This window comes from Pseudochaenichthys georgianus, chromosome 4, assembly GCF_902827115.2.
Source record: "Pseudochaenichthys georgianus chromosome 4, fPseGeo1.2, whole genome shotgun sequence".
In the NCBI taxonomy this organism is placed as follows: Eukaryota; Metazoa; Chordata; class Actinopteri; order Perciformes; family Channichthyidae; genus Pseudochaenichthys; species Pseudochaenichthys georgianus.
The window spans coordinates 7,021,091-7,046,255 of NC_047506.1; the positions used below are offsets into that span (position 1 = coordinate 7,021,091).

General features: G+C 43.9%; 2 protein-coding genes across 2 annotated transcripts in view; one reads left to right on the forward strand and one right to left on the reverse strand.

Annotated features, from left to right (window-relative positions):
• atp8b3 (ATPase phospholipid transporting 8B3) overlaps nt 1-12,165 on the forward strand; it is a 71,376-nt gene extending 59,211 nt beyond the window's left edge. Inside the window, exon 30 of the mRNA XM_034081627.2 lies at nt 11,894-12,165. Within this exon, the coding sequence (XP_033937518.1) occupies nt 11,894-11,926 (33 nt within the window). The 3' untranslated portion in view covers nt 11,927-12,165. The remainder of the gene's footprint in view (nt 1-11,893) is intronic.
• Nucleotides 2,770-24,951, reverse strand: onecut3a (one cut homeobox 3a). The gene is made up of 2 exons (XM_034081629.1): nt 23,925-24,951; nt 2,770-3,062 (listed from the first exon to the last, which is right to left on the reverse strand). The coding sequence occupies exons 1-2, from the start codon at nt 24,949-24,951 to the stop codon at nt 2,770-2,772; spliced, it is 1,320 nt and encodes a 439-aa protein (XP_033937520.1).
• Between the last annotated feature and the right edge of the window lie 214 nt (nt 24,952-25,165).

The window sequence follows — 25,165 nt, forward strand, 5'->3', positions numbered from 1 at the left end:
TCTAGCTATTCCCCTATGCTCACTGAACTGTATGCCACAAATCAATCAGCTCATCATCCTTTGGCGACGTCGACTCACTGCTTACAGCAACGTGAAGTTTGTCAGTCTCTCACTCAGCTCCTCTACAATGACCATCTTTTTATCTAATCTGCACCGCAAATCAGACTACATTGTTGGAAATGCTACAGTTGCATCTTAAGACCATACAGATAACAATTGAGTCCCGAGCATTGCCCCCGCCCTCGGATAAAACAGCCGAGACATTTGGAGGTCATGATTTGTCCCCCTCCAGTTTGCCCCGGTCCTTGGGCTCAGCTTAAAGGGGGCTGAGAGTAACACAGTTCTGACACGAAATGCCAAAAGAGAGAGAGCGTCCGTCATTTATTCGTCTCTTCAGCAGCTCCCTGTTTTTCTTTTTCTCCTCTTTCTCACGGTAAATGTCTCCTTCGAGTCTATATTCACATAGAATGCAAAAAAAAGAAAAAAGACGTCCTTCATCGGCCTCTGTCCTTGCATCCCTCCTTTTTTTTATCCTTTTTAAAAAGTCCTTCCTTTTTTGTTTTTGATTTAGCAACAAGGTGCCTTACTTATGCACAACAGAGCACAATAGTAACAAGAAATAGAAACTGTGTGTCTATGGAACTAATTAAATACCCGCATCAATATAGAGAGGAAGAGAGAAAGAGGGGGGGGGCAATGGGGTTAGAGGGACAGAGGAGGAAGAGAACCAAAGATAGAATGAGAGATTTTTTTCTTCTGCTTCAAAATGTGTCCAGTTATGCTTTGGAGACATTTGTATTTGTAACACATACTGTATGTATGGTATCTTTGTCATTTGAGGTTTGGTTATTGTATGCCTTAACATCTGATTCTTTTTTTTCATTTTTTTACTAAAAAAGTATATTTTAATTCAGATAAAAGCTGATTGTTGGTTGCTATGGCCCACACCGCCCGTCATCAGTGGGGCGCACTGTAGCTGTGTGTGAACCCTAGTACCATATTCTCTGATTCGCATTAAGGCAGTAAGCATTGGCACTAATTATTGTAGCATTTTGACAGCTGAGTGTGGTGGTTAGCTTTGGGTTAGCTACTGATAACCCTTGTGTGGGAATAACCAGGAGATTTGGTTTGAGTCACATCTGTTGTGACCTTTTCTTTGCAAACAGATGGGATGGAAGAATGATTTGACAAATGAAGCCTCCCAAAAATAAAAGGAAATTAAACCTCCGCTACACTTCAAATGTGTCGCTCTCAGTAAGCCTTTCTGTTACTTTTTACTCTGTTGTGATTTCTCCGATTCTTTTGGATCTTGATTTGGATTGGCTAAATAAATCCCTGCCTTTGCTAAATCCCTGCGTTTCCAGCATTCAGTTGAACCATCCCCCTCCTCCGGCTTCACCAGTGCTGGTTGGATGAGGAACAACAATAGGATAATGGTTAGCTATTGATCTGCCTTCAAAGAGCTGCGAGGGCCTGAATGTGTTGTGCCATGACTTCCCCTCAGCATCTAGTGGCTTCTTCCCTCCCTCTCCTCCGCTCGGAGCCCCATCGCTCTGCTGGATGCAGGTGTCTGCTATCGGCAGCAGGGGGCACTGTTGCTCTGCAGAAACCGGGTTGATCTGGGAGGGAGATGTGCTGCTGCTGCTGCTGCTGTTATTAGGCCTTTGTGTCCCCATCTCCAGTGGGTTCCATGTGCTCCTCTTACATCCTGCTTTTCATATGCAGCTGTAATGTAGTTGGCTGGACGCCCGAGCGTGTTGTTGTCGCTCGGTTCTCAGTTATTGATCAGAGAAAAAAAGCTCCCAACAGAACAAAGAACATGTCCAGACATCTCACCCGCCTCTCCTGTTGGTCAGAGAAACACAGACTCTATGCTCAGGCGTAACACATGTCTCCCTACAGGTCTTCCAACATCTGTGCAAAAAATATAGACCTGGGCCTGGAAGACCTGAGTATCTCTACCGCTGAGCATCTTGAGTTTCACCTTCAGGAGGGGTCAAGGCCCCGCTCTCTCTGTCTACATCGATTCATTTTTCAATTCATTAGTTTGCCGTATGATCAGGCTGAGCTGCTCTCTGAAATGGCTGGCCATAAGGGAATACCTTTGGCTGAGGAATGAAGGAGACAACAGGAGGAAGGGGGAGGTAGAGGCGGAGAATTGGAAAGCCTTGTTGTTTTTTCCATAGGCTGCGTTGTTTTCTTTATGACAGCCTTGTGTGTGCGGGATGGGGCTTGGATAATAAGGCTATGTGCTGTTCTGTTGTCAGATTTATTGCCGTTCTTTTGCCCTTGTTGCTTCCGTGTGCCGGCGTGGAGGAGATGAGAGAGAGGCAAACTGAAAGGAGGTGAGTTGGGAGAAAAAGCAGAATCAGTGGCTACTTGTGTGGTGATGGAGGCCGGCAAAGTGTCTGATAACTTCCAACAAATACATCAAATCTTTGGTGTCTCTTTACTTTGTCAGATGCCATAAAAATGATTTTCTTTCAAAAAAGACAGAATCAATGATTGTCCTTTATCTGAGTTACGCAGAGTGGACCTGACTTCACAATTCACCTTTTTTTTTAGATTATTCTTATTTCAGGTGAGAGCTTGAAATTCTGACTGACAAAAAAGATGATTGCATGGCACAAAGGATTTCTTTTGGTGTGAGGACACATTCAGACGGTCCTGGCCAGGAAGGGTTGTCATACGCAGGTTTCACAGCCAGTCTTCCATGTTGCATGCTGCTCCAACCTGGTTCCCCGGCCCTCTGAAGGTCCTCCCCTCCTCTCAGGCCTTGGAGAAGGTGGTGGCGGAGGTGCCCGGCTGCCCGGGGCTGGCACCATGGTCGTCGTGCCAGCGGTCCACGCAGCGGCGCCGTGCGTTCATAAAGAAGTTGCTGACGGTGCTGAGCTCCAGGCCGAGCTGCTGGGAGATGGTGATCTGCATCTCTTTGGAGGGACGCTTGTTCTCCTTGAATATGGCGATGAGTGTGCGGCGCTGCAGGTCAGTGAAGACGAGGCGCTGCTTCTTGGGCGCCGTGTTGCGGTCCTTGTGTTGCTCCTGTTCTTTGCGCTTGCAGGCTTGGTGTGGATGGCAGCGGTGGGAGGGATGGGGATGAGAGTGAGAGGCAAAGAGGAGAAAGAAAACACAAAGCAAGGTAAATATACAAAAGTGATTATTTTTCAGATTGGACAGCAAAGACAGAATGTGGAGGGATGTAAAGTAACTACATGTAGCATTAGCCAATACTTAAACACATACACAACTAGTTTATACACCAGCACCGATTCTACAGCTCCATCTCTATTGCCATATTAAAGTTGATGTAAAGCTAATCCATGCCTCCTGCCCAGTGGGAATATTCCTTCCATCCTGCAGAGTGCAGACAGGGAGCCAGCCTGCGGTGAGAGAAAGATTGGGTGAGGAGGAGGAAGGGGGGGGGATGCCTGGCTGTTGCCTGCTAGCTGGAGACACTGCTGTTTGATTCAATATTAATGCAGTTTGAGTCGCAATGGGGGACTGAGTGACTGTTGCACAAAAGTAAGCATTTTGTGTGTGTGTGTGTGTGTGTGTGTGTGTGTGTGTGTGTGTGTGTGTGTGTGTGTGTGTGTGTGTGTGTGTGTGTGTGTGTGTGTGTGTGTGTGTGTGTGTGTGTGTGTGTGTGTGTGTGTGTGTGTGTGTGTGTGTGTGTGTGTGTGTGTGTGTGTGTGTGTGTGTGTGTGTGTGTGTGTGTGTGTGTGTGTGTGTGTGGAAATCAGAGATAGAGGAGGGGCTGCCAAAGAAAAGATTGGAGAGAAAAGAACATAAAAAGGTGGAGGAGTAAGACAAAATGTGTGTGTGCATATGTGTGTGTGTATAGAGCCAAAGAGAGGAGCCGAGGAAAGGAAGGAGGGGCGGCAAGTGAAGGAGAAAGAGAGATATTGACCGACTTTGCTGTAGGAATTGGGGGGTTCTCTGTAGGGACTGAGGTCAGAATCCCCCCCAGCAGGTCTACAGTCTGCTACTTCAAACAGAGCCCACTGGAGCCCACTCTATTGAGCTCTGAGAGGGTATTTATAACCCACCCACCCCTCCCTCCCCAAACACAAACACTCGAGAGGTGCATGCACCGGCTGCTATGAGACCCTTCCCATACACAGAGCAATTTTCAAAAGAAAACACAGCAAGTGTATACTGCTTGACGTTTGGGAGGGGGGGGGGGGGGGGGGGTTGTGGTGAGGATGTAGCCAGCAAACACAGAAATGAATAGTTAATAGAGCGCTGTATTGTGGGTAAGTGTTGTAACTCAAAGTATTCGTAGGACACGGGTGGAAAGCAGCAGACAGGTGCAGGGTAAAAACAGAGAAACGGCACCCTGTGTGTGTGTGTGTGTGTGTGTGTGTGTGTGTGTGTGTGTGTGTGTGTGTGTGTGTGTGTGTGTGTGTGTGTGTGTGTGTGTGTGTGTGTGTGTGTGTGTGTGTGTGTGTGTGTGTGTGTGTGTGTGTGTGTGTGTGTGTGTGTGTGTGTGTGTGTGTGTGTGTGTGTGTGTGTGTGTGTGTGTGTGTGTGTGTGTGTGTGTGTGTGTGTGTGTGTGTGTGTGTGTGTGTGTGTGTGTGTGTGTGTGTGCTTGTGTGTGGAAGCTGTGTGTGTGTGGGTGGAAGCTGTGTGTGTGTAGGTGGAAGCTGTGTGTGTGTGAGTGGAAGGTTAAGGCACCACCTCTGCAGCCACATGTTCCCCTGCTGGCTGAGGATCGAATCCTGCCAGAACAGACTGTGTGTCCCTCTCAGCTTCCCTACTGTCTCAATAAAAAGCGAGCAAATTGGAGCGAGAAAGATGCCGTCCCTGTGGGGTTTACACCTGCTGCCGATGCTATTGTCTGATACTTTCATACTCTCCTTCAATAATGTCTCACTCTCACGCTGCGTGTGTGTTGATGCATTTAAGGACAGATTTATTTTTCTCTCTTTAGTTCTACTTGTGTGTGTGGTGTGTGTGTTTAGGGGGGGGTTTGATTATGCTGAAGTGGCTGGAGCCAAGCAGTGGCGCTGTGTGTCTAATTACAGTGGAACAGAGCCCATTGATCAGCCATTGCAGTCCAATCTGTTTACTACAGATGTCTAACCTGCACACGGCTCCATAGATTATATTCATATTTCACATCAACACTGCAGCTAAATGTATCGCACACATGCTAATATGCTACGTACACATTTGTCTAAATGCATGCTTGTAGGAACATTATGTATATCATCGTATACATTTGATTTATTATAGGATTAAGGCTAGTCATGACGATGAGGAGGATTATCATTTGGACTTCATGCTGAGGTCTCAGGAGGTCAGACGCTACAGGACGGAGTATTAAAGCTGGGAAGAGACACAACAAGGTTTTGTTTGGGAATTATTGACACATATAAGGCCTATCACTACTATAAGGACTTTCTTACCCTGAACGTGCATTTCTTCGAGTGACACCGACCTACCGAGCAATATAATATCCTTACATTTCAAGAATAAATGTTATCAGGCCAATTTATATGATGGATATTTTAGAAATTGTTAATTGTTATTAATCAACATGACAACATCTTGAATCTTTGGTTCTGGTCTCAATCTACCGCAATACATGTTTTTATAATTAATTATTAATTAAACTTTTCTTTTGCCTGTATTCTCTTAATTCAGGCTAACTTGGAGAAAAAGCTTGTCATTTTTTACTTTTTTGGGATGTTAGCTTTTGGTGTTGACATCAAATATTAGACTAACAAGGATGCTCCTCAGATATATAGGGTGCTTTTTTTAAAATAATTCTACTACTTGTAAATCAGACACTGATGTATATCAAATATGTATATATAAATATGTATATACGTCACACACACACACACACACACACACACACACACACACACACACACACACACACACTTTATGCATAATGCAATGCAGCTGTTTGTATTATTGTGTGTCATTAATAAATGTTTAATCATGTTTCCCAGTTAACCCTGCCAGTGTGAATATAGATTACATTAAACCAATTAAGCAGAAATGAAATCATCTTTAGGTCAAATTGTTTTACTCAGTTGTGAAAATCTATCCCAGCGACAAGCTGCGGTTTAATTTGTATTTTGGTATTTCAAAACCAATGCAGACACAGTTAAAGTCACTATCACCAACAACACATCTATTCACATCTGTATTCAAGAAACAAAACCTAAAACTGGTCAAACGTTGGTTGGGATTGTGCAGCCTTGATGGGGTTGGAAACAGTTTCCAACCATTTCTCCTTCAACACAGCAAGTCAAATTGTTCTGACACCATAGTGTATTGGCACCCCCTAGTGGCAACAGTCGGTACTGTAGCTTTAAGGCAGCAAATCGCGCGACTCTCCTTCTTGTGTTTTAGTGTACACAGCAAAGCCATGCGGAGCACATCGTAGCTCAGTTCTATGCCACAGATCATTGTTTTAATCCTTGGAGTAGATCTGTCTGTAAGTATACAAACGTACCTGTGTGCCAAGTTGTGTTTCAAAAATGTGGTTTAATTGATTGTCTGGTTTCAATGTTTAAAGCTAACTAGCTGCTAAGCTAACGGACATAGCTCATTCTTAGCATAGGCTGTTAATTATACTGCACTCTATTTGCATTATGTTGCCCATGTATTATTTAAATTGTGTAACTTGTGTTGTATTTTCCTGTTTATTCTTGCAGTTTTACCATTTCAAGCCTCAGTAAATGGTCAACTCAACAACTGTCTTCTGAGTCTGCTATCTGTTAAGCTATGCAGTGCGATGCATACGCAAGGGCAGAATAGTAAAAAGACACTACTCAGCTGGAAAGGCAGCAAAATAATTCTGTGATCAGCACGCTACTACTTCAACCTAAAGACTCATTCATCAGACAGCAGTAAGATGAATGACCAGGAAGAAGAACTCCGGTCTGTGGAGACCAGGTTCCGGGCCTCAAGTCACAGGTCATCAACAAGGTCAAGCAAGTCATCTGCCAGTGCTGCCGCGACAAGGGCAAGAGCTAATGCCGAAGCAGCAAAAATAAAGTTATCCTTCGCAGAAAGGGAGGCAGCCATGATGAGGCAGAAAGCAGAGGTGGAGGCAAACCTTTATGTTTTGAAGCTGGAAAGTAAAGCTGTGGCCGCATCTAAAGAGGCAGCCATATTTGAAGCAGCTGCAGCAGATTTGGAAGAAGGACATCTTGGTGAGTTACAGGATGTAGCTCAGGAGGATCCAGCAAGACGCACAACAGAATACATTGATAAACATTCATTTTTACAAAACACTCACCAACAGTTTCAAGACGTCGAAACACAGAAACTCACTTCTCACAACAACGGACAGCATTGGCCACACAAGGATGCAGATGAGCACAAACCCACTGAGGACCTACACTATGCATCTCTTCCTGTCTCTCCAGCATTCGTTCCAAATAACTACTCAGCTCCAACTCCAACTCCTCATACTCCTGATATTGCTCAGTATCTCGTGAGAAAAGAGATGGTGAGTTCTGGGCTCCTTGCCTTTGATGATCGTCCAGAAAATTACTGGGCATTGAAATCATCATTCCAAGCAGTTACAAGGGAGCTGTATCTGTCTGACCACGAAGAGCTGAACCTCCTTGTCAAATGGCTTGGACCGGAGTCAGCAGCACATGCAAAGCGGATAAGGTCAGTGCACGTTCATAACCCCACAGCAGGTGTCAATATGAAGTGACTTGTTCTGCCTCACAGTCTAGCTCAGCTATCAAGACAGGGGAACCAGACAAACAATGCCCAGTGCATAACAAGCCTCATCCACTGTCAAAATGCCGTTGGTTTCAAGGAAGACACCTTGATGAGAGAATAACCTATTTAAAGGAGAAATCCATCTGCTTTCGATGTTGTGAATCCACAAAGCATATTGCCAAAGATTGCGAGGCAACACTTAAATGCAAGGAGTGCGAAAGTGACAAACACACCTCAGCCATGCATCCTGGTCCAGCTCCTTGGTCGTTTGGTATGTTCAGACCTGAGAATGAGCAAAGCGGCGAGTCTGGAGGACAAAGGCCACCTGAAGTAACTCCCATGTGTACAGAAATCTGCTGTGGTGCTCCCAAGCCCAGATCGTGCTCGAAAATCTGCTTGGTGAATGTATACCAGGCTGATTATCCCAACAAGTCACACAGAGTGTATGCAGTGCTGGGTGATCAAAGTAATTATTCGATCTGTTTGGCTTGAATGGCAATGCATCTCCCTATACTCTAACAACATGTTCAGGCAAGACAGCAGGAAGAAAAGCATGCAACATTATAGTGGAGTCACTTGATGGGAAAACTAAAGCAGCACTCCCTCATCTGTTGGAATGTAACTTGCAATTCCAAGTATGCTGGAGATTGGAACAGTCCTTCGGCGGCACTCGATGACGTAGTATCCTTGAAATATTGGCTTGGAAGCCAGTTTCCTCGCGATTGAGAAACGGCCACTGTCAACGTCTACAAGACCCATGTCCTTCAAAATGGACGCCCATCCTTTCTTAAGCCGTGCACGAACAGCATTCAGGTGAAGGAGAGGTTAAATGGTCCAGCCAAGCATCATCTTCCAGCCCCATCTCACAGCCTGGAAAACATCCTTAATGGAAGTTTAGATTGTATAGGAGAAAGTGTGTTTCGAAAAACTCTAAGGCTCTAGTAAAAGGTATGGCAACGCTCATTCATGTAGCCAAGTCCTATTCCAGCAAGTCTCACACTGTAGAGTGCAATGGATGGCATCACTGCAAACAGTCACACACCTCAGTTTCAGAAAATGTCCGATCTGCCTGCTGACAGACTGTCCATGGATCCACCTTTTACAGATGTAGGGCTTGATGTCTTTGGTCCATGGAGTGTGATAACTCGTCGCACAAGAGGTGGTGCTGCTGAGAATAAAAGATGGGCAGTCATTTTCACATGTCTCAGTACAAGAGCTGTTCACTTGGAGGTTATTGAAACCATGTCCACCTCAAGTTTCATTAATGCTTTTAGGCGCTTCCTGTCAATTCGTGGACCTGTCAAACACCTAAGGTCAGACAGAGGCACAAACTTTATTGGAGCATGCAGAGAGCTTCAGATAAACACGGACGATCCTGAGATCAAGGACTATCTGCAAGACCATGGTTGTACATGGTTGTAATGCACCTCATTCCTCACATATGGGTGGAGCTTGGGAGAGGATGATTGGTGTGGCTCGATGGGTCCTTGATGCACTGCTGTTGAAGAATAAGGATAAACTGACCCATGAAGTGCTGGCCACTTTGATGGCTGAAGTTATGGCCATCATGAACGCCAGGCCATCTCTTATGATACAGACCTTCCTGAGATACTCTCACCTGCTACTCTTCTAACCCAGAAGGCGAGTGTGACACCCACACCCCCGGGGGACTTTGAACTGGATCATCTATGTTAGGTACAGTGGCGCCAGGTCCAGAGCTTGGCGAACTCCTTCTGGAAACGGTGGAAGCAGGAGTATCTGGCAACTCTTCAGCCTCGGAGGAAGTGGACCGAGGAGCAGCCTAATCTCCAGGACGGTGACGTTGTTTTGTTAAAGGACATTCAAGCACAGCGTAATGACTGGCCTCTTGGTCTGATAGTAAAGGCCATTCCAAGTTTGAACTGCAAGGTGCGAAAGGTCATGGTGAAGACCTTAGGTCAACGGACAGCTAAAGAGTACCTTAGGCCCATCAGCGATGTGGTGTTACTGATACCAAGGGTAAAGAGATGTAAATAGTGGTAAACAGGTTTACCAAGCGGGGAGTGTTCTGACACCATAGTGTATTGGCACCCCCTAGTGGCAAGAGTCGGTACTGTAGCTTTAAGGCACCAAATAGCGCGACTCTCCTTCTTGTGGTTTAGTTCACACAGCAAAGCCATGCAGAGCACATCGTAGCTCAGTTCTATGCCACAGATCATTTTGTTTTAATCCTTGGAGTAGATCTGTCTGTAAGTATACAAACTTACCTGTGTGCCAAGTTATGTGTTTCAAAAATGTGGTTTAATTGATTGTGTGGTTTCAGAGCCGGCGCCAGAACAAATCTAAAGGGAGGGCATATGATTTTCATGGGAGGGCACACAAAACCGTCATGTGCTGCGGGCCTGCGGCACAATATATATCAAACAGCCAGGCCAACAGCATTGCGTAAAGACGCACACTTATCGCAAATACATACACAAATAAAGGACAACATAGAAACCACTTTTGAAACATTGTGTGCGTGGCAGCACAAACACTGGTAAATCACGATCGCACACTGGTTAAGGATGGCAGCTTCCTCATCGTTGCACTCGGAGAGAAATAGTAGAGACGGAGACGATGAACTGTTTAGCCCGCCTTGGGCATGGTTTATTTTCCTATGCACTGCAGGTGCATCCTTTCGCTCAGCCGAGCTAACTTAGAACAATATTTTGGCCAACTGCATCTTTGTGCAGCGTATACTCAAACAGCGATAGAAAGAGCCCACTGCCTGACTCGGACATGCTGTGGAGTGAATCGTGGTCACCTCTGAGAGGGAGTTGGTTGACAGCTAAAAAAAAAAGCTATAATATCAACGACAGCTGACACGTAATAACGGTTCCGTGCCAGCTGATCTGTGTGCACCAAAGTACTCATTTCCTTATTTGTTTCCTCGCGTATCTCTCTCTCCACAAACTCTCACATGAAATGTGAGAGTTTGATGCGGCATGCATTAGCAGTCCTAATCAGTCTGTAATGCGTGTTTCCAGTCGCAAAAACCTTTGACAGTAAAAGCCACATCAGATGAAGACGTATTTACTTTAAACTGTCTACAGGGGAAACAAAAGGCTGCGTCTGCTTTTAACGAATATTCAAGCCATGGTCTGTTGTTGTACCATGCAGTGGCAAAAGTGCGCTTCTTTCCTGAAAACAATCTCCCTGGATAACGAACCAGTTTCACCTTCTTGGGTCTATTAACCCCAAGATCATCTGGGGCTGTTGGTCTTTGAGCGGTTGCTGGCCCAATAGTAGCTGTTGATGTGCTGCAAGGTAGCGTCTGTAGTGGAGGAGGAGGAGGAGGAGGAGGAGGAGGAGGATGATGAAGCGGCGGCGGGTGTGGTACAGGGTGTGGCAACGCAGGTGGTGATGATAGGGGCACAAGGAGCTGTACCTCGGAGGACTGCGTTGGTGGCGGTCGCCTTGATGAGTCAAGGCTTGGGCTCGCTAACTCAGCCCCTGGGTTTGCTGAGGTCAAGCTTGTGACATTAAGGCGTGCTGCTGCAACGGCAGGTGCAGGGTCGCCAGCACCTGCATCGGCTGCAGTTCTTTCACCGCTATTTAGTTTTAATAAATCCTTAGACCTTTTAAGCCCATTTCTGATGTCCATTTTGTAATTCAAACAGAAATGGGAGTCTACAGAATGCACAATACACAATAAACAAATCCAGAATAGGCGGCAGAGTTTGACGCTGTGATTGGTCTAAATGTGGACTAATCACAAATCACAACAGACACATGAATTTATTTGACGTAGCCTGCGATTCCTTTTTATTTACTATCTGACATCACATATATCGTAGCATAAAAGTTCACACTTTATTTATAATTTAAAAAAAGATGTTTTTAAATGTTATAAATAATAAAAGAAACGTGTTTATTGGGGGAGGGCAGGAATGTCAAACGGAAGGGCCTGGCGCCTGGCATGTGTTGTATTTTTCTGTTTATTCTTGCAGTTTTACAATTTCAAGCCTCAGTAAATGGTCAACTCAACCACTGTCTTCCGAGTCTTTGTTCGCTATCTGTTAAGCAGTGCGATGCATACGCAAGGGAAAAATACAAATATTTATAATTTACCAAATAATATACCTACATTTCAGACCAGAGTAAATTATGTTTGACTTTTTCTAAAATCATATGTGTAGGTAAATATGTGAGGATGCTCTGCTTGTTCCACATGTAGGGACTCGCTCTGCATCAGATCCCCACTGACTGAAGAGGAGCTCTGCTCAGCAAAGACATGCGATCCCCTCCGGCTTTCACTTGTGTGGAGGAGGATTCGTTTCCCAGCAGGACAATGATCCGAAACATGCAGCGAAGTGTGTTTGAAGAGCGAGGAGGAGCAGTGAGATGTGCTGATGTGCACCGGCTTCCCTCCACAGCCACCAGACTGCAACCCAACGCAGGGCGAACTGAGTTATTATAAAAGATGAAAATACAAAATATTTGACCATTTTTTTTGTTTTCATGTCTTTTTTTCCACATAACTTGTATAATTGTTATGCAATATTGATAAAACGTTATATTACTTTTGATTGGACTTTTGCTTTTAAAAATTAAAAACCCTCTGGAGCAATGCAGTTAATATTATTATCAATATAGGTTTATTACTTTCTCAACATTTCCACACTGGCTTTCCTTTTTTTTGGTACAGCTTCCAGTTGCTCTTCCCTGCAGTGCCTGACCTTTTTCTTCTGTGATTTGTTCATGTGTGACCTTGCACAGGTATGCATGTAAACACACGCACACACACACGGAAAAAAATACACACACTTTGGCGATACAACTGGAATTGTGCTTTTTGGTATTTATTTCCAATTTCGCAAGAATATATTTATTTTCATCAAAGACGCTGTATTAGTTTAACATCAATTCATTCACTTATTTCATATCATCAAGTAGAGAATATTTAATTTCATGTTTATATAGTCTCACTATCACTTTGGTTTCAGGCAGTACAATCTAGTAAAGAGGGCTTTAACAACAAGTATCAATATATTGTTTTTAAGAAGACAATACATCTTCAGGGTAAACGCTGTGAAAACTAACTGCTGCACAACATTTTTATTTACATTTTTTATGGCCCCTTCTATCTCTATAAATCCCCAAAGGTCAAGATAAATAGACATAAATCTGGTGTTTTCTGTTCATAATAAGCGAGTCTTGGGACCGGAGTCTCTCTCTCTTAATGTGGCTCCACATCAGCTCAGACAGTCCCAGCTTCTCTCTCCACATCCCTCCACCGGAGAGGCACGTCCCCCCCCCCCCCATCGACCGCTTGCTTTGTGCGGCTGCGGTCGGCAGGTGTCGCTCTCTCCGTGGCCCCGGCTGCACGGGGCGCCACAGTGCGCTGCCTTTGCTACAGGCGCTGGATTTACTAATCAATATCGATCGATCGGTGAGGAAGGGGGCCCTGATTACTGAACCAAGCTCGGCGTAGAAAAGGAAAAAAATCAATCATTGCAGCTTTTAGAGCTACAGTAGGCACCGAGCAGAGAGACGGACATAAACTCATGCACAAAGAGCAACCGGACAAGAGCAGAAATCCCGGTTCTGTGTTGAGTGTTTTTCGGAGGTGTTACGCCCTGCTGCTGCCCAGCCGGACACAATGTGATTTCTATGACTGCCTGTATGCAGCTGTGAGCAGGAGCTGACCTACTTTTAATGGATCCCTCAGGCTCCTCACAAACATACAAAGACAGATTAACAAAGACGTGTTTTTCATGGGATTTACTATAATATTTTATTTCCAATAAATACAAAGCAGTTTCTTTATTTATTCAAAGGCCTCCTGCATTCTCTTTCATCGTAAACTATCGAATTCCTGAGTGATTTTCCAACTAACTCCTTACCGCTCCGATGATAACGGGTATAATTTAGGCCTATTTCTTCACTGATGACATTAATATTCTTTGCTTCAGGACAAACCAAGCGAGGTTAAGAGAAAGGCCCTGGGTGTTCAATATCGATCGATAGATTCGTGAATAATTCGTGTGTGAAATTCAGTTCGTCCAATTAATTATGCCTCGGAGGGGTGGGGGCCGAAGAGGAGATTCATGGACGGGTGGAGAGAACAAATCCACCAGGAAGAAATGGAGGAAAGGAGGGAAGGAACCGTGATTATCGGGACAAAAAAAAGAAGATGTGTTGGAGATGAGTAAATGATGATCACCTGTTCTGTGTTTGCTGTTCACAAGTCTCAGGTCCCTGCAGATGTGAGTCCATCTCCAGCATTAATCATGTATTGATCACCACTGCCCTTCCTGCTCATAATGAGAAAGTCAAACGGCCTAATATTATGCCCATAGTGTTTTATGAAACCATGATTACACATCTGCATCTGAAATTGTACTCCTCCAAACCTCCTCTCCTGCAGCAAAGCCCTGCGAAGCTTACGAGGTCAACGTCTGCTGATTTAATTAATTTACCAATAAACATGTTTACCGGTTACGGCTTAGCGCGTTCACACACACGCACACGCACAAACTCTGCAGCCCGTTTTAAAATCATCACTATTAGTCTATGCACAGCCAGTTTGCTTGTAGTAGGAGGCTTTAAGGGGGAGCATACAATGTTATGATGACGCGTGATATGGTTGCAGGAAAGACTGTAATGTAACTTGGGTCGAAATCAGATGTTTTTCAGAAATTATTATTTTTTATTATAAAATTGTAACCACGTCAGTGACACTTAGTGTGTTACTAAAACAAACACCAAGTTTATGATATTCCATTTTTCTTTTTTAGGGAATGAACACTTTAAATCTCATTAAATAGCTGACCCCCCCCCCCCCCCCCCCCCTAACCACCATCACTGCGTGCACTCTTTTCCAGATTGTAGCATGATTGGGTAATTTGATGTTGAGGCTTCAGTGTTTTATTAAGCAACGCGCTGTTGCTTTAAAGATTGATGTATATCTTCTTTGTATACGGTGGCATTTATTTTATTCTGTGTGCAAGGCAATGCCAAGTCCCCCCCTTCCCATCTCTCTCTTTCCCTTGCCAGGCCAAAACACTTCCAGCTCGATACCCCTTAATGTAATGAGTGAGAATTGGTGTTAATATACTGATAAAGCGACACAATTTGTTTGTTTGCATTCTCCAGCGACTCAGCTGCAAGGCATTTATTCTGCAGCACTTCAATAACACTCAACCTGATCTCAGTTACACCTTCGCCCACCTCAGTCTGAGTCTCAGCAGCATGCAACATTTTACTTTTACATTTTCTCCACCATTCCTGCATGCACATTTCATTTTAAAAAACGATCATGTCTTCTGCCAGTTAGAGAGAAATATCATTGTGTGCAGCTCTGTTTTCATTCCAACCTGTTATTATCAACCCAGTGGTAAACCTAAGAAATTGCGAAGTGCTTTAAAAATCCAATAATCAGTGAAGGCTGCTGCTGCCTGCGATCATCACACTCCTTATGAGGTTTTAGATAATTAGATGCACTCAGCCATTTAAGCGCATGATTGAGGGAAAGCGTATGACTGAATTTTAACCCACATTATTTATTTATTTTTTCGCCAGTTTAATAGCAGCCTTGGTCCGCATGCATGTGCCAGGAGTGGCTCCATTGTTAGAGTAATACTCTTATCTGCGATTATCATTGATTTCATTCATAATTGCTTTGACCATGTGTGATATAGCAGTAATGATCATGATGCTGTATTTTGGAGACAGGCAGGGTTTAATTCCCCCACAAACAACAGGTGTGTGTGTGTGTGTGTGTGTGTGTGTGTGTGTGTGTGTGTGTGTGTGTGTGTGTGTGTGTGTGTGTGTGTGTGTGTGTGTGTGTGTGTGTGTGTGTGTGTGTGTGTGTGTGTGTGTGTGTGTGTGTGTGTGTGTGTGTGTGTGTGTGTGTGTGTGTGTGTGTGTGTGTGTGTGTGTGTGTCAGAGATACAGTGTGTGTTTTTACGTTATTTATTAATTTATTTGGAGCTTATTTTTATTAGAGGAATTTAGACGAATGTATCCTGATTGTGCTGGATATTTGGTGTGTGTAAAAACCGGACTAGTTTTTTTAATAAAAAGGGCTTGCGGACTCTCAAACTATTGCTTTCATAAAATAATAAATAAATAAACTCCTGACTGTTACATTAAATTCAACCCATAAACTATTAATTGAAATGAATTATGAATGAATTAACATTTAAATAAAAGCCTCTGGGGTTTCTTCTGTGTGGTGTGGTGTGGTGTGGTGTGGTGTGGTCGGTCAATAAACACTTCTGAGGGTTCATGCGGATGTGAAACCGTGTATACCAGGACTCAAACTCCCTGTAAAGATTATTATTTTATCTGCAAAAAAAACATTATTTGTATGTTATTTATCGTAAACCCAAAACAAACGAATGTGAGGAGGAGAATTTATTAAGGACAATAAGAACTAATACATATTGTTATTGAGGATGCCTCTCGATTACAGTTTTCAATAAGTCATTTATCTAATTTATTTAATACACTAATGTCAAGGTGTGCAGGTTCAGAAAAGTGGCATCAGGATTTATCGAAATATGCTCATATTCTCCAAATGTCAGCTGTCACAGCTCTGTTAATTTCTTACTCGTCGCAGGAGAATCCGGCACTGATCTGCAGTCAGAGGATCTGTTTGCCCTCCGCCGGGAGACAGACAGGTTTTCAATATGCAGGAATTCAGAGATTCAATTCAATACAGTTCTCACTCAATTATGAGGAGAAGAGTCAACAGAGAAACTTCTGAACCAGCCCTTATTGTGGTTACACCTAATTGCATTAATATTGTCTCTTTTATTGTTTTTCTCACAATGTTAAACAAAGAGAATTAGATTTCAAATAATTAGTGTTTTTGTTATTCTTTGTCTCTTCAGGGTTTACTTTTTCATTAGGGTTTATTTAAGGGTGTGTTTTTGCGAAGCTTCAATTTTCACACTTTGCAAATCAAATTAGAAATGTATTTTAATTCTTAGTATTTAAAATACATTGTAGAACAGTACACAGCTATATTTGAATTTGTAAGTGATTGTGTGCAACAATTCTGAGCACGTATGGAAACTGATATTATACCCAAAATAATAAAATATCTATTAAGGATGTAAGAAAATGATCTAACATTTTAGTATGAACATTATTAAGACTGCAATATGTTACTGTGTAGTAATTGTTCTTTTTATCTGACAGAGGTACAACATTGCAACAACACACACACACTTTGCAAAACACCTGAATAACCAACTGAAAAAACGAGTCAGCGTTTTCACATCGGCTCAGTAAAGCAACAAATTATTAATTTAAGAATAACCCGCAGCAGGCTGTTCGTTATATTTAATAACGTGTAATATAAAGGCTATATGCGCTCACATCGATCCATTCATCAATTGATTTCACAGTCGTTTTGTTCCTTTGTTGATCTGTGTGGGGTTGCCCAACCGGAGTTTCGGGTTGCATCTGTGGGTACGATAAACTGTGTGAGTGTGTGTGTCTGTGCGCAAAGCCATGCACGTGTGTGTGTGTTTGCGGTTTTGTTGAGATCGACCCTGCAGAAAGACTTACAGAGAAGCTCCGTGCAAACCATCTGCAGTCTCACTTAAAAAAGACCCCGAAACAGTTTGACAGCAGGAGAAGTTTAATATTTCTGACTATACCCCTATTTTATATTTTCCGATATTAATTATTAAAACCAACAATTAACCGACTGCGGGCTGCTTAACTGGCAATTCAACACCAATTTGTATCATAATTTGCCTCAAATGAGTGAACAAGAGCTTTTATTTCATATAAAAAAATATTAAGCCTAATTCTAATGTTTCGCAGAAAGATATTTCCTCTTTTCTATTTCATATTTGTTTCCAGAATTAAAACATGACTCCCCGTGAGAAATAAATTGAATACTCTGTTTTCTAAATGAAATAACACCTAATAGTGGATTGGATGTCTTCCTGCTGTTTTAGAAAGCTTACAGTGTTCAATGAGATGTGTTCCTTCGCTTCTCTTTAATGGCGTGGACAATGTCCTTGCCTTGTATTCTTAAACTGCACATTAAACAAGCCATTATGGGACCTTTAATAACCGATGGCCTGTCAGGGCGTCAGATAAGCAGCCAGGACACACCACTGCTGCTTCGACAAGCACTGGACTCAGACTGTAAAAACCCTCCCTAAAAAAGTAACTTATGTACCTAACTTTAGATATCTCACTGCGAGCATTGACATCTGACACTTAAATCAGCGAAAATCTGATCTGATACCTTAAGTTAAAAGGTAAATGTTTGTTCAGCAACAATAACATCTGCAAAGAATGAGGATGATCAGGAAGTTGCTACTACAGGTTGAAGTAGAAAAATACTGTAGGCTACAAGTCAAATTATTTATATCAAACTCTTAGTCTTTGTAGAAATTGACTGAAAGACAGTGCTACGTGAGTACAGGAGCAGACCCAGTTTTTTGGGGGGCATCCCTGTTATATAACAGCTCCATCGACACAATGCTAATGCTCTGGTCAACATTTTAATTGCACAACAGTCTGCTCTTTGGAACGTCCCCATGCTTGGTGCTCTTATGTAAACCTCTGCAGATTGTGGCGGGTCAAAAGCCACGTCATCTGTGTCTTCATCAGCCCCACATCTTACTCCGGAGTGCAGGGACGAGTAATGAGATTTAATTATGATTATCTTGGGGTTTGGACTCCTTTTGTATTTTTTCTTTTTGCCTGGGAAATGAGGAGGGGGGCGCACACGGTGCCATTAACCCTTTGATGCTAGCCTCGTGTATTCAGTCGACTCTGCCAGCAATTTGATTTAAAGGTCATTCTCTCATATCGATCCGGTTTTGCGAGGGGGCGACGGAGTAGCGTAGGAATTGATCATCTAAAAGAGAAGAGACGGTATTCGAAACTGTACAGAGTCCAGACCTCTGCTGCATTTATAATTGCTCAGCATGCCCCCCCCCCCCCCCCCGTGTGAATTGGAGCAGTGTGTGTGTTTGCATGTGTGCGTATGGCTAAAAACAGAAAAGTGTAAAGATGTGGGAGATGTGCAGACTCCTGTCTCTGTCGCTAATCCGATTTCTATTGAAATTACATTATTTTGAATAATAAGGTCGACTTGGTCAGTACAGTGTGGGTGGCATGTATAATGAGGGGAACACCTCGGTGAACTGCCAGTCGTCTGGTGCTGCTAATCCGCCTCTTACACAAATAAAGCGGGAGCTACTAAACCTCCAGCAGTGTAAAGTCAGCATTTGCTTGTATTTTTGACCATACATCGTCGTGTGCTGCAATCCAGCGTGAAAGCATGCATTTATTAGTCATTCTGCTGTGTGTTATGAAGGGTGAGCTGTTAATGGGAGAAATGGTGTTGCATGGTGGAGATGGGAGGGGGTTGCATGGCGCAGCTCCAGAGATGGAAAGCAGAGGCCGGGGAATGGAAATCGATACAGATCCAGGGCTCGCCAGATCGGCCTTAACAATGTGGCGCAGACATACTCTATATCCCGATCACATACACACAGGAGGGAAGGAACGGGGAGGCGACACATAAGCAGGCTGTAGCTCGTGCTATGATATTGTCCTGTGTTATGCAGGCATGCAGTGGTGAGAATATAGGAAGCTGTGCCTCAAACCCAATCAATCAGGATCGGTGTTTTCCCCCACCCCATAACTTCCCACGATGCGTCCACATGCGAATATCCATTACTACAACAAACAGTATTTAATTTTACATTCTGTTCTTGTTTATCTTCTTCTATTTTACTTAGACTCTTGCATTTACTTGTTCACTTGTACACAATTCTCCGCAACATTAAGCTTTTTTGTTTTTGCACTATTTGTATTGTTTTCTAAATTAGTTTTTATCGTTTCATGTCTTTATATTTATGTTGCTTTGTTGGAAGGACTTAAGATTTCCATTGCCATAAATACACAGCTATTGTGCAACCCTTGAATTTTTTTTTTTTATCGTATCACGACTTGATGATTTATGCTAATGTTAAAGTTAGATTGACTGACTCCCCCCCTTCAGCACACACAAGCCTCCTCCAGATGCAAGGCGTGAGATGTCATTTCATCTGCTCTGAGCTGCACTGAAGCCGGGATTTAAACCAAATAGCCTGGAGCTATAACCTCAAGAAAATGGCTGTTGCTCTCCCACCACAGGATTTCAAAGGCGATGCTTGTACATGCGTGTCTCAGTACATACAGCACACGTTGCTGTGCTTAACGAACAACGAGGCTCTGAAACCGCAGCTGCACTGTTTATCCCCCCTATCTTCCCCTCACACATCAATTATTAAAGTACCAATCGATCATTTCGCAGGCTAACATCAAGCCATCTCTTCATGAAAAATAAATCCTGTTTTAGATTAACCCGCATCAATCACATCTTAATGCCCTGTCCAATTAAACCCATTTTACCGGCTTAAATGACCCCAAAAGAGAAGCTTCACTGCTGGCTATTTTTGCTGCTCTTGGATATTTTGGTGAGCATCCCAAAATAAAAAGAGCTCCAGTTAGAATTCTGCAAAAAACAAGAAGACGCTAGAGCTGTGATTTAAATGGAAACCCCAGTTGGTCATGCTGGACTGGAAAGTATATGCAGGATGCAGGGTGTGATTGACGCCATTGTGGATTGTAATATTGATCGATGAGTGGAAGCTGTTGGATGAAATAATGGTGTTTAAGGCCTACAAGAATGCTATTAACTATGTATTGGTAAAACTCCAGTTCACCACCTTGAACTGTCCTCGAAACAGAGAGAAGAAGATAAGCTGCGGTTCAATGTGCACGATTATTTCAGCACTTTGGACAACGGCTTGTAACGTTAAACTATGGGATTGACTGTGCTTCCATAACAAATTAGAATAAGAATAAAACCTTCTTTGGATAGGATGACCAATCTTTTTTTCTTTACATATATAAGCAATAATAAATTCCCACAATATGTAATGAATGTCATGTTTTTGGTATGTCTATATTTGATGTAAATATTTCTCTATATTTTAATCTTATTATAGTCTTTTTTTTTTAAATGTTTTTTACAATTGTTTTATTTGTTGGTCCTTTTCTTACAATATCTTAAACACCATATTCCATAGCCACCAATGCAAATTCCTCGTATGGCTTAACCTACTCGGCAATAAACCTATTTCTGATTCTGATTAAGGCAACTCAATACTTAACAAGGAAAATAAAAGTAGGCCTACGCATTGCAGAGATGCATGCATGGGGGAATTGTGCAGTCACGGGGATGAGGGGGGGTGGTGGTGGTGGTGGATTGCTCCAGGATTAGGACCGTGTAAACTGCGTGTAGTCCATTGAAAGATGAATAGAGGCCCCCCACCCTCATTCTCAACAATGTTTTGCCTCCGTGGCCCGTGGGTCTTGACCTGCACACCCCGGCACGTGCTCCGGCCATTCAAATGGTAATAAAGCAACTGCGCTTTTTTTTTAAGACAGGGGGGACCCTGGCATGCACCTCATCACTGTCACCTGAAAGGATAAAGGCGAAAAAAGATAACTGCTATCAAATGAGAAGTAGGGATGGTCTTTTGTGGGAATATTCCGGATTTTGAAAGATATAACGACTATTTCTGTGTTTTCAGCATTCTTCTGTTTGTGTCTAATAGGCGTGACTAGTGCAGGAATTACCGTATAACCCAAACCCCACAGGGCAAATAAGAGAGTGCATTACACACAACAAACGGAACATGATTACAGCAAAGGAAAAAAAAGGTGTGCAAAAGCGGTTTTTTTTTTATAACAGCTGTCCTCTTTCCTCCTTGTTCCGGCTCCCGCCTCCCCCCTCTGCTCCAGGGGAGAGACCAATGGGAGAGAGTGCTGAGGCGGGATAATTGATAGATGCACTGGCTATCCTTATCGATCAGGACTGTATTGACCCGACCAAATACATTGAGATGGAGTGTGGAATTCAACACAGATGCAAAGACGAATTGTTTTCATCGTTAATGCGATCTTTAAATGCCTCCCAAACATTTGCTTCCTTATTTGTGCAGCTTTACAATCAAGTTGCCTGTTTATGTACAGTCGTGGAAGAATACTTTAGTTTTGATAATCAGCTAACAGAAAGACACACAAAGGTTAAAGCTGGCCCGGGTGCAATGAAGAACACAATAGGTGGGATGCCTGTGGGTCTTTGCCCTCGTTGCATTAAGAGATGTTGAGCGTGAAGGGCAAACGTCCCGCCCACCCCCCCAAACAGCTAAAAGCCCATCTCTGCTCTGTTTTTCGTTTCAGGGCTGGATTGTCATGTGTGTGTGCGCAGACACTGGCATTTTCACATTAGCTAAGCAGGGCAGCTGCATTGATTTGTGTGACTGTGATGAATTTGGAATAGTAATTTGAATTTATTGATTGATGTGGCCGAGCGAGTATGGCCCAGCCTCACTTTCAGCATCACAAACCCCCCTCCCAACTCCCACTCACATGCGCACCGAGGATAATGGTGATTTTAAATGCAATAAGTAAAATGTTGCTGTGCACATTTACATACCAGTCATTTGTCATTTTGCCCAACTGCCTTTTTTTGTGGCTGCAGGTTAATACATAATGCATAAAAAGTGCACTAAAATCAGCTGTTGCAAGACAACAAATACACATTTATTTATTGGATATGTACTATAATGCAATATATTTTCAAAATAAAATAATGAATAACATGTCGCGCCTGCATCACATTAATAGTGCAGCCCTAATTTCCATTTTACAACCAAATACGCACACACGTACACGCGCCTCACACCTATAGGCTACTGTGGCCTGACCACGGTAAAATATGCAGAAGGTGTAGCACTCAGGAGTGTGCCACTCCAACATGTCAATTTAATTGGGGGGGGGGGGGTTATCCTGATGCCGGGTGTGGAAGATATAAAACCCCACAGCCCAATTAGCTTTAACAGCAGTGGCACTTAAAGAGACAATTGTGGAGTGTTTAAATCTTTATTTACCAGAACCCCACTAAATGCGCAAAGGAACAATTTACATGCCATTAAGTGCTTTTCAATAGGGCATTGACTGGAACTAAAATATGCCACTATATCTGCTTAATTGAACTATTCGCTGAAATACGACACAGAAGAGCTGATTGACGTTTGGAAGCACAGCACGTCTGAACGAGACCTTTACACAAACATCAATGCGAGGGGAACTCTCATTCACATCTCGGTTTTAACCTCAGCGCGTCTTCTCGGCTTTTCATTTACGTCCTCAGGTGATGTGTTAAATGGTTTAAAGGGGCGGGAATGTGGGTTTCGAATAACAGCGTTTACGCAAAAGCACTAGAATGTATACAAACAGGCGACAGCAAGGATTCGTGCCACAATTTGTCTCATAATGAAGGGATGCCTTTCTGTTATAATTTCCCAATAACCCCACACATGTTATCTGCCAAACCACAACAATCTCCGTTTCTTAGTGTCAGAATTGATAAACAGGCCATCAACCAACTTTGGAGAAAAATATACCCCAGAGTGCAGAGGAGATACGGGCCAGAGAAAGACGCATCTGTTTGTGTCTCTGTCTTTCAGATCCAAAATCGATCATTTATCAGTGTGCTACTCTGAAATGGGACGCCTGGACCTGAAATATTGATCCATAGGAGGTCATGCTCCCCCGACTCTTTGGCTAGGCCTTAGACGATCCTTGTTTGCGACGACGTGCTTATTTGACAGGGGGAGTGAAAGATTACATCAGTGTGTTTTGATACAAATGAGTCCAAAGTTAAACTGAGTATTTGAGTTAACTTGTCTCCATGTTTGGTTTGCCATCAAAGTACTATAGCTGTAAGATGCAATCAATTTTGATCACATCCTGATTTGATTTTCTTTGTTTGGTCTCTTTCTATGTGTTTTTGTGTGTGACAGAGAGGGAGGCCGAGTGAGGGGGATATGTGTATCCATGCTGTGCGTAAAACCGCTGTGAGTGAACAAACATCAGTGCGCAATGCTGTTTGCACCTCGTCTGCTTTTGAGAGAGGCATCCTCTCTTTTGTTTATACCACATCCAGTGTTGCACAGCGTCTGTTTACACTATCATGGATTGTAGCATCAATCAAAATATAGATTTCCCCCAACATTTAACACCCCAACTGTCGTGATGAAGTTTTACTCGATACAATCGACTAATAACTTCTAGTAATGTCTGTTTGAGCAGCTATTGACAGTCTTGCCACATTGACTTCTAATTGATCCCTCCACATCACTCAGGTTGGGAGCTGTCTCCTCACTCACCTGCAAGCCTGAGCGCCGACATCCTCTGAAACTCGGGCTCCTGGAGCCACTTCCACATCCTCCTGAACGTCTCCCGGCCAGACTTGAGTTTACTCCACGGTTTAGGATTCCGCAGCAGGTCAGACAGAGTTCCCTGGGACCGGCACAAGATCCTCTGAGCAAAGATGGCCTGGGGGATGCTGTAGCGCTTGAGCTCTGCCGTTATTCGCTGTGCTACCTCCTTGGTGTTTATCTCCTCCACCTGCCCTGACCCACCTCCCTGCCCTCCTCCCCCCACCGTCTGCCTTTCCCGGTCTGACAGCATGGACCCGTTTGCCTGAGAGTGCGGATGGCTATGATGGTGCATGCCGTTCAAGGATGTCATGAGTCCGGCCCCATGGCCCCCGAGACCCCGGGCAAGGTGCTCCTCGCCCCGCGACAGCATGTGGGACTCAAACCCCCCCGAGGAGATCATCTTGTCGTTGGACAGGTGAGCTCCGGGACCGTAGGCGCTGAGAGTCTGCTGGGAGCTGTGCAAGGACCCGAGCCCGTTGGACAGTGGGGACAGAGACTGCCCCATGCCGGACATGTCTTTAGGGTAGTGGCCGTAGATGTTGCCCATGGAGGCGAGGCTGCGGTCGTCCCTCATCAGGGTAAAGCTGCCGCTGACGTTCCCGGCGGAGAGTCGCTGGTGTGCCGGATGATGGTGAGCATGTGGGTGTTGATGGTGAAATTTATCGGAGACCGTGGAGATGGGCGGCAGGTGCTGCAGCGGCGTCAGTGTGGTGTAGGTGCTGCTCAGGCTCATCCCGGAGTCGCACGACATGGTCATGGCCGGGTGCAGGGGGCCAGACAAAGCGTGGTCTGTGCGGTAGTCCCCCGCGCCCTCCAGTATCGAGGCCATACTGGACACCATGGCTGACCGTCCGTGTGACACCAAGTTCCGATGCGACGACTGGCGCGCGTGTTGAGAGTTCATTAAGTCGCTCGTCTGATGGGAGTGAGACACACCGTGCAGATTTCCAATGTTTTCCATTGTAAGCTCCATCGTTGAAAAAGGATCTTTATTTCCACCCCTCTCGCCACTCACTCTCCCTCGCTTCTCTCCCTCTCTCTCTCACTGTCGCTCTAATCTCACACTCCTTTCCAATAAATGTTGAACGATTTCAAAGCCAAGCCATTGATTGTAGTTGCCTCTCTGCAGTCAATCCAGCATGGTTTTAAAAGATCGGGTCCCTGCCGCCACACAAACTGCGCCTCAG

Bases quoted from the DNA above. Each gene is read 5' to 3' on its own strand.
- onecut3a (XM_034081629.1), bottom strand. From the start codon at position 24,951: ATGGAGCTTACAATGGAAAACATTGGAAATCTGCACGGTGTGTCTCAC. The intron at 3,063-23,924 runs GTGAGTGAGGAG...ATCCACACCAAG, and splicing joins GTCGGCGCTCAGGCTTGCAG to CCTGCAAGCGCAAAGAACAG.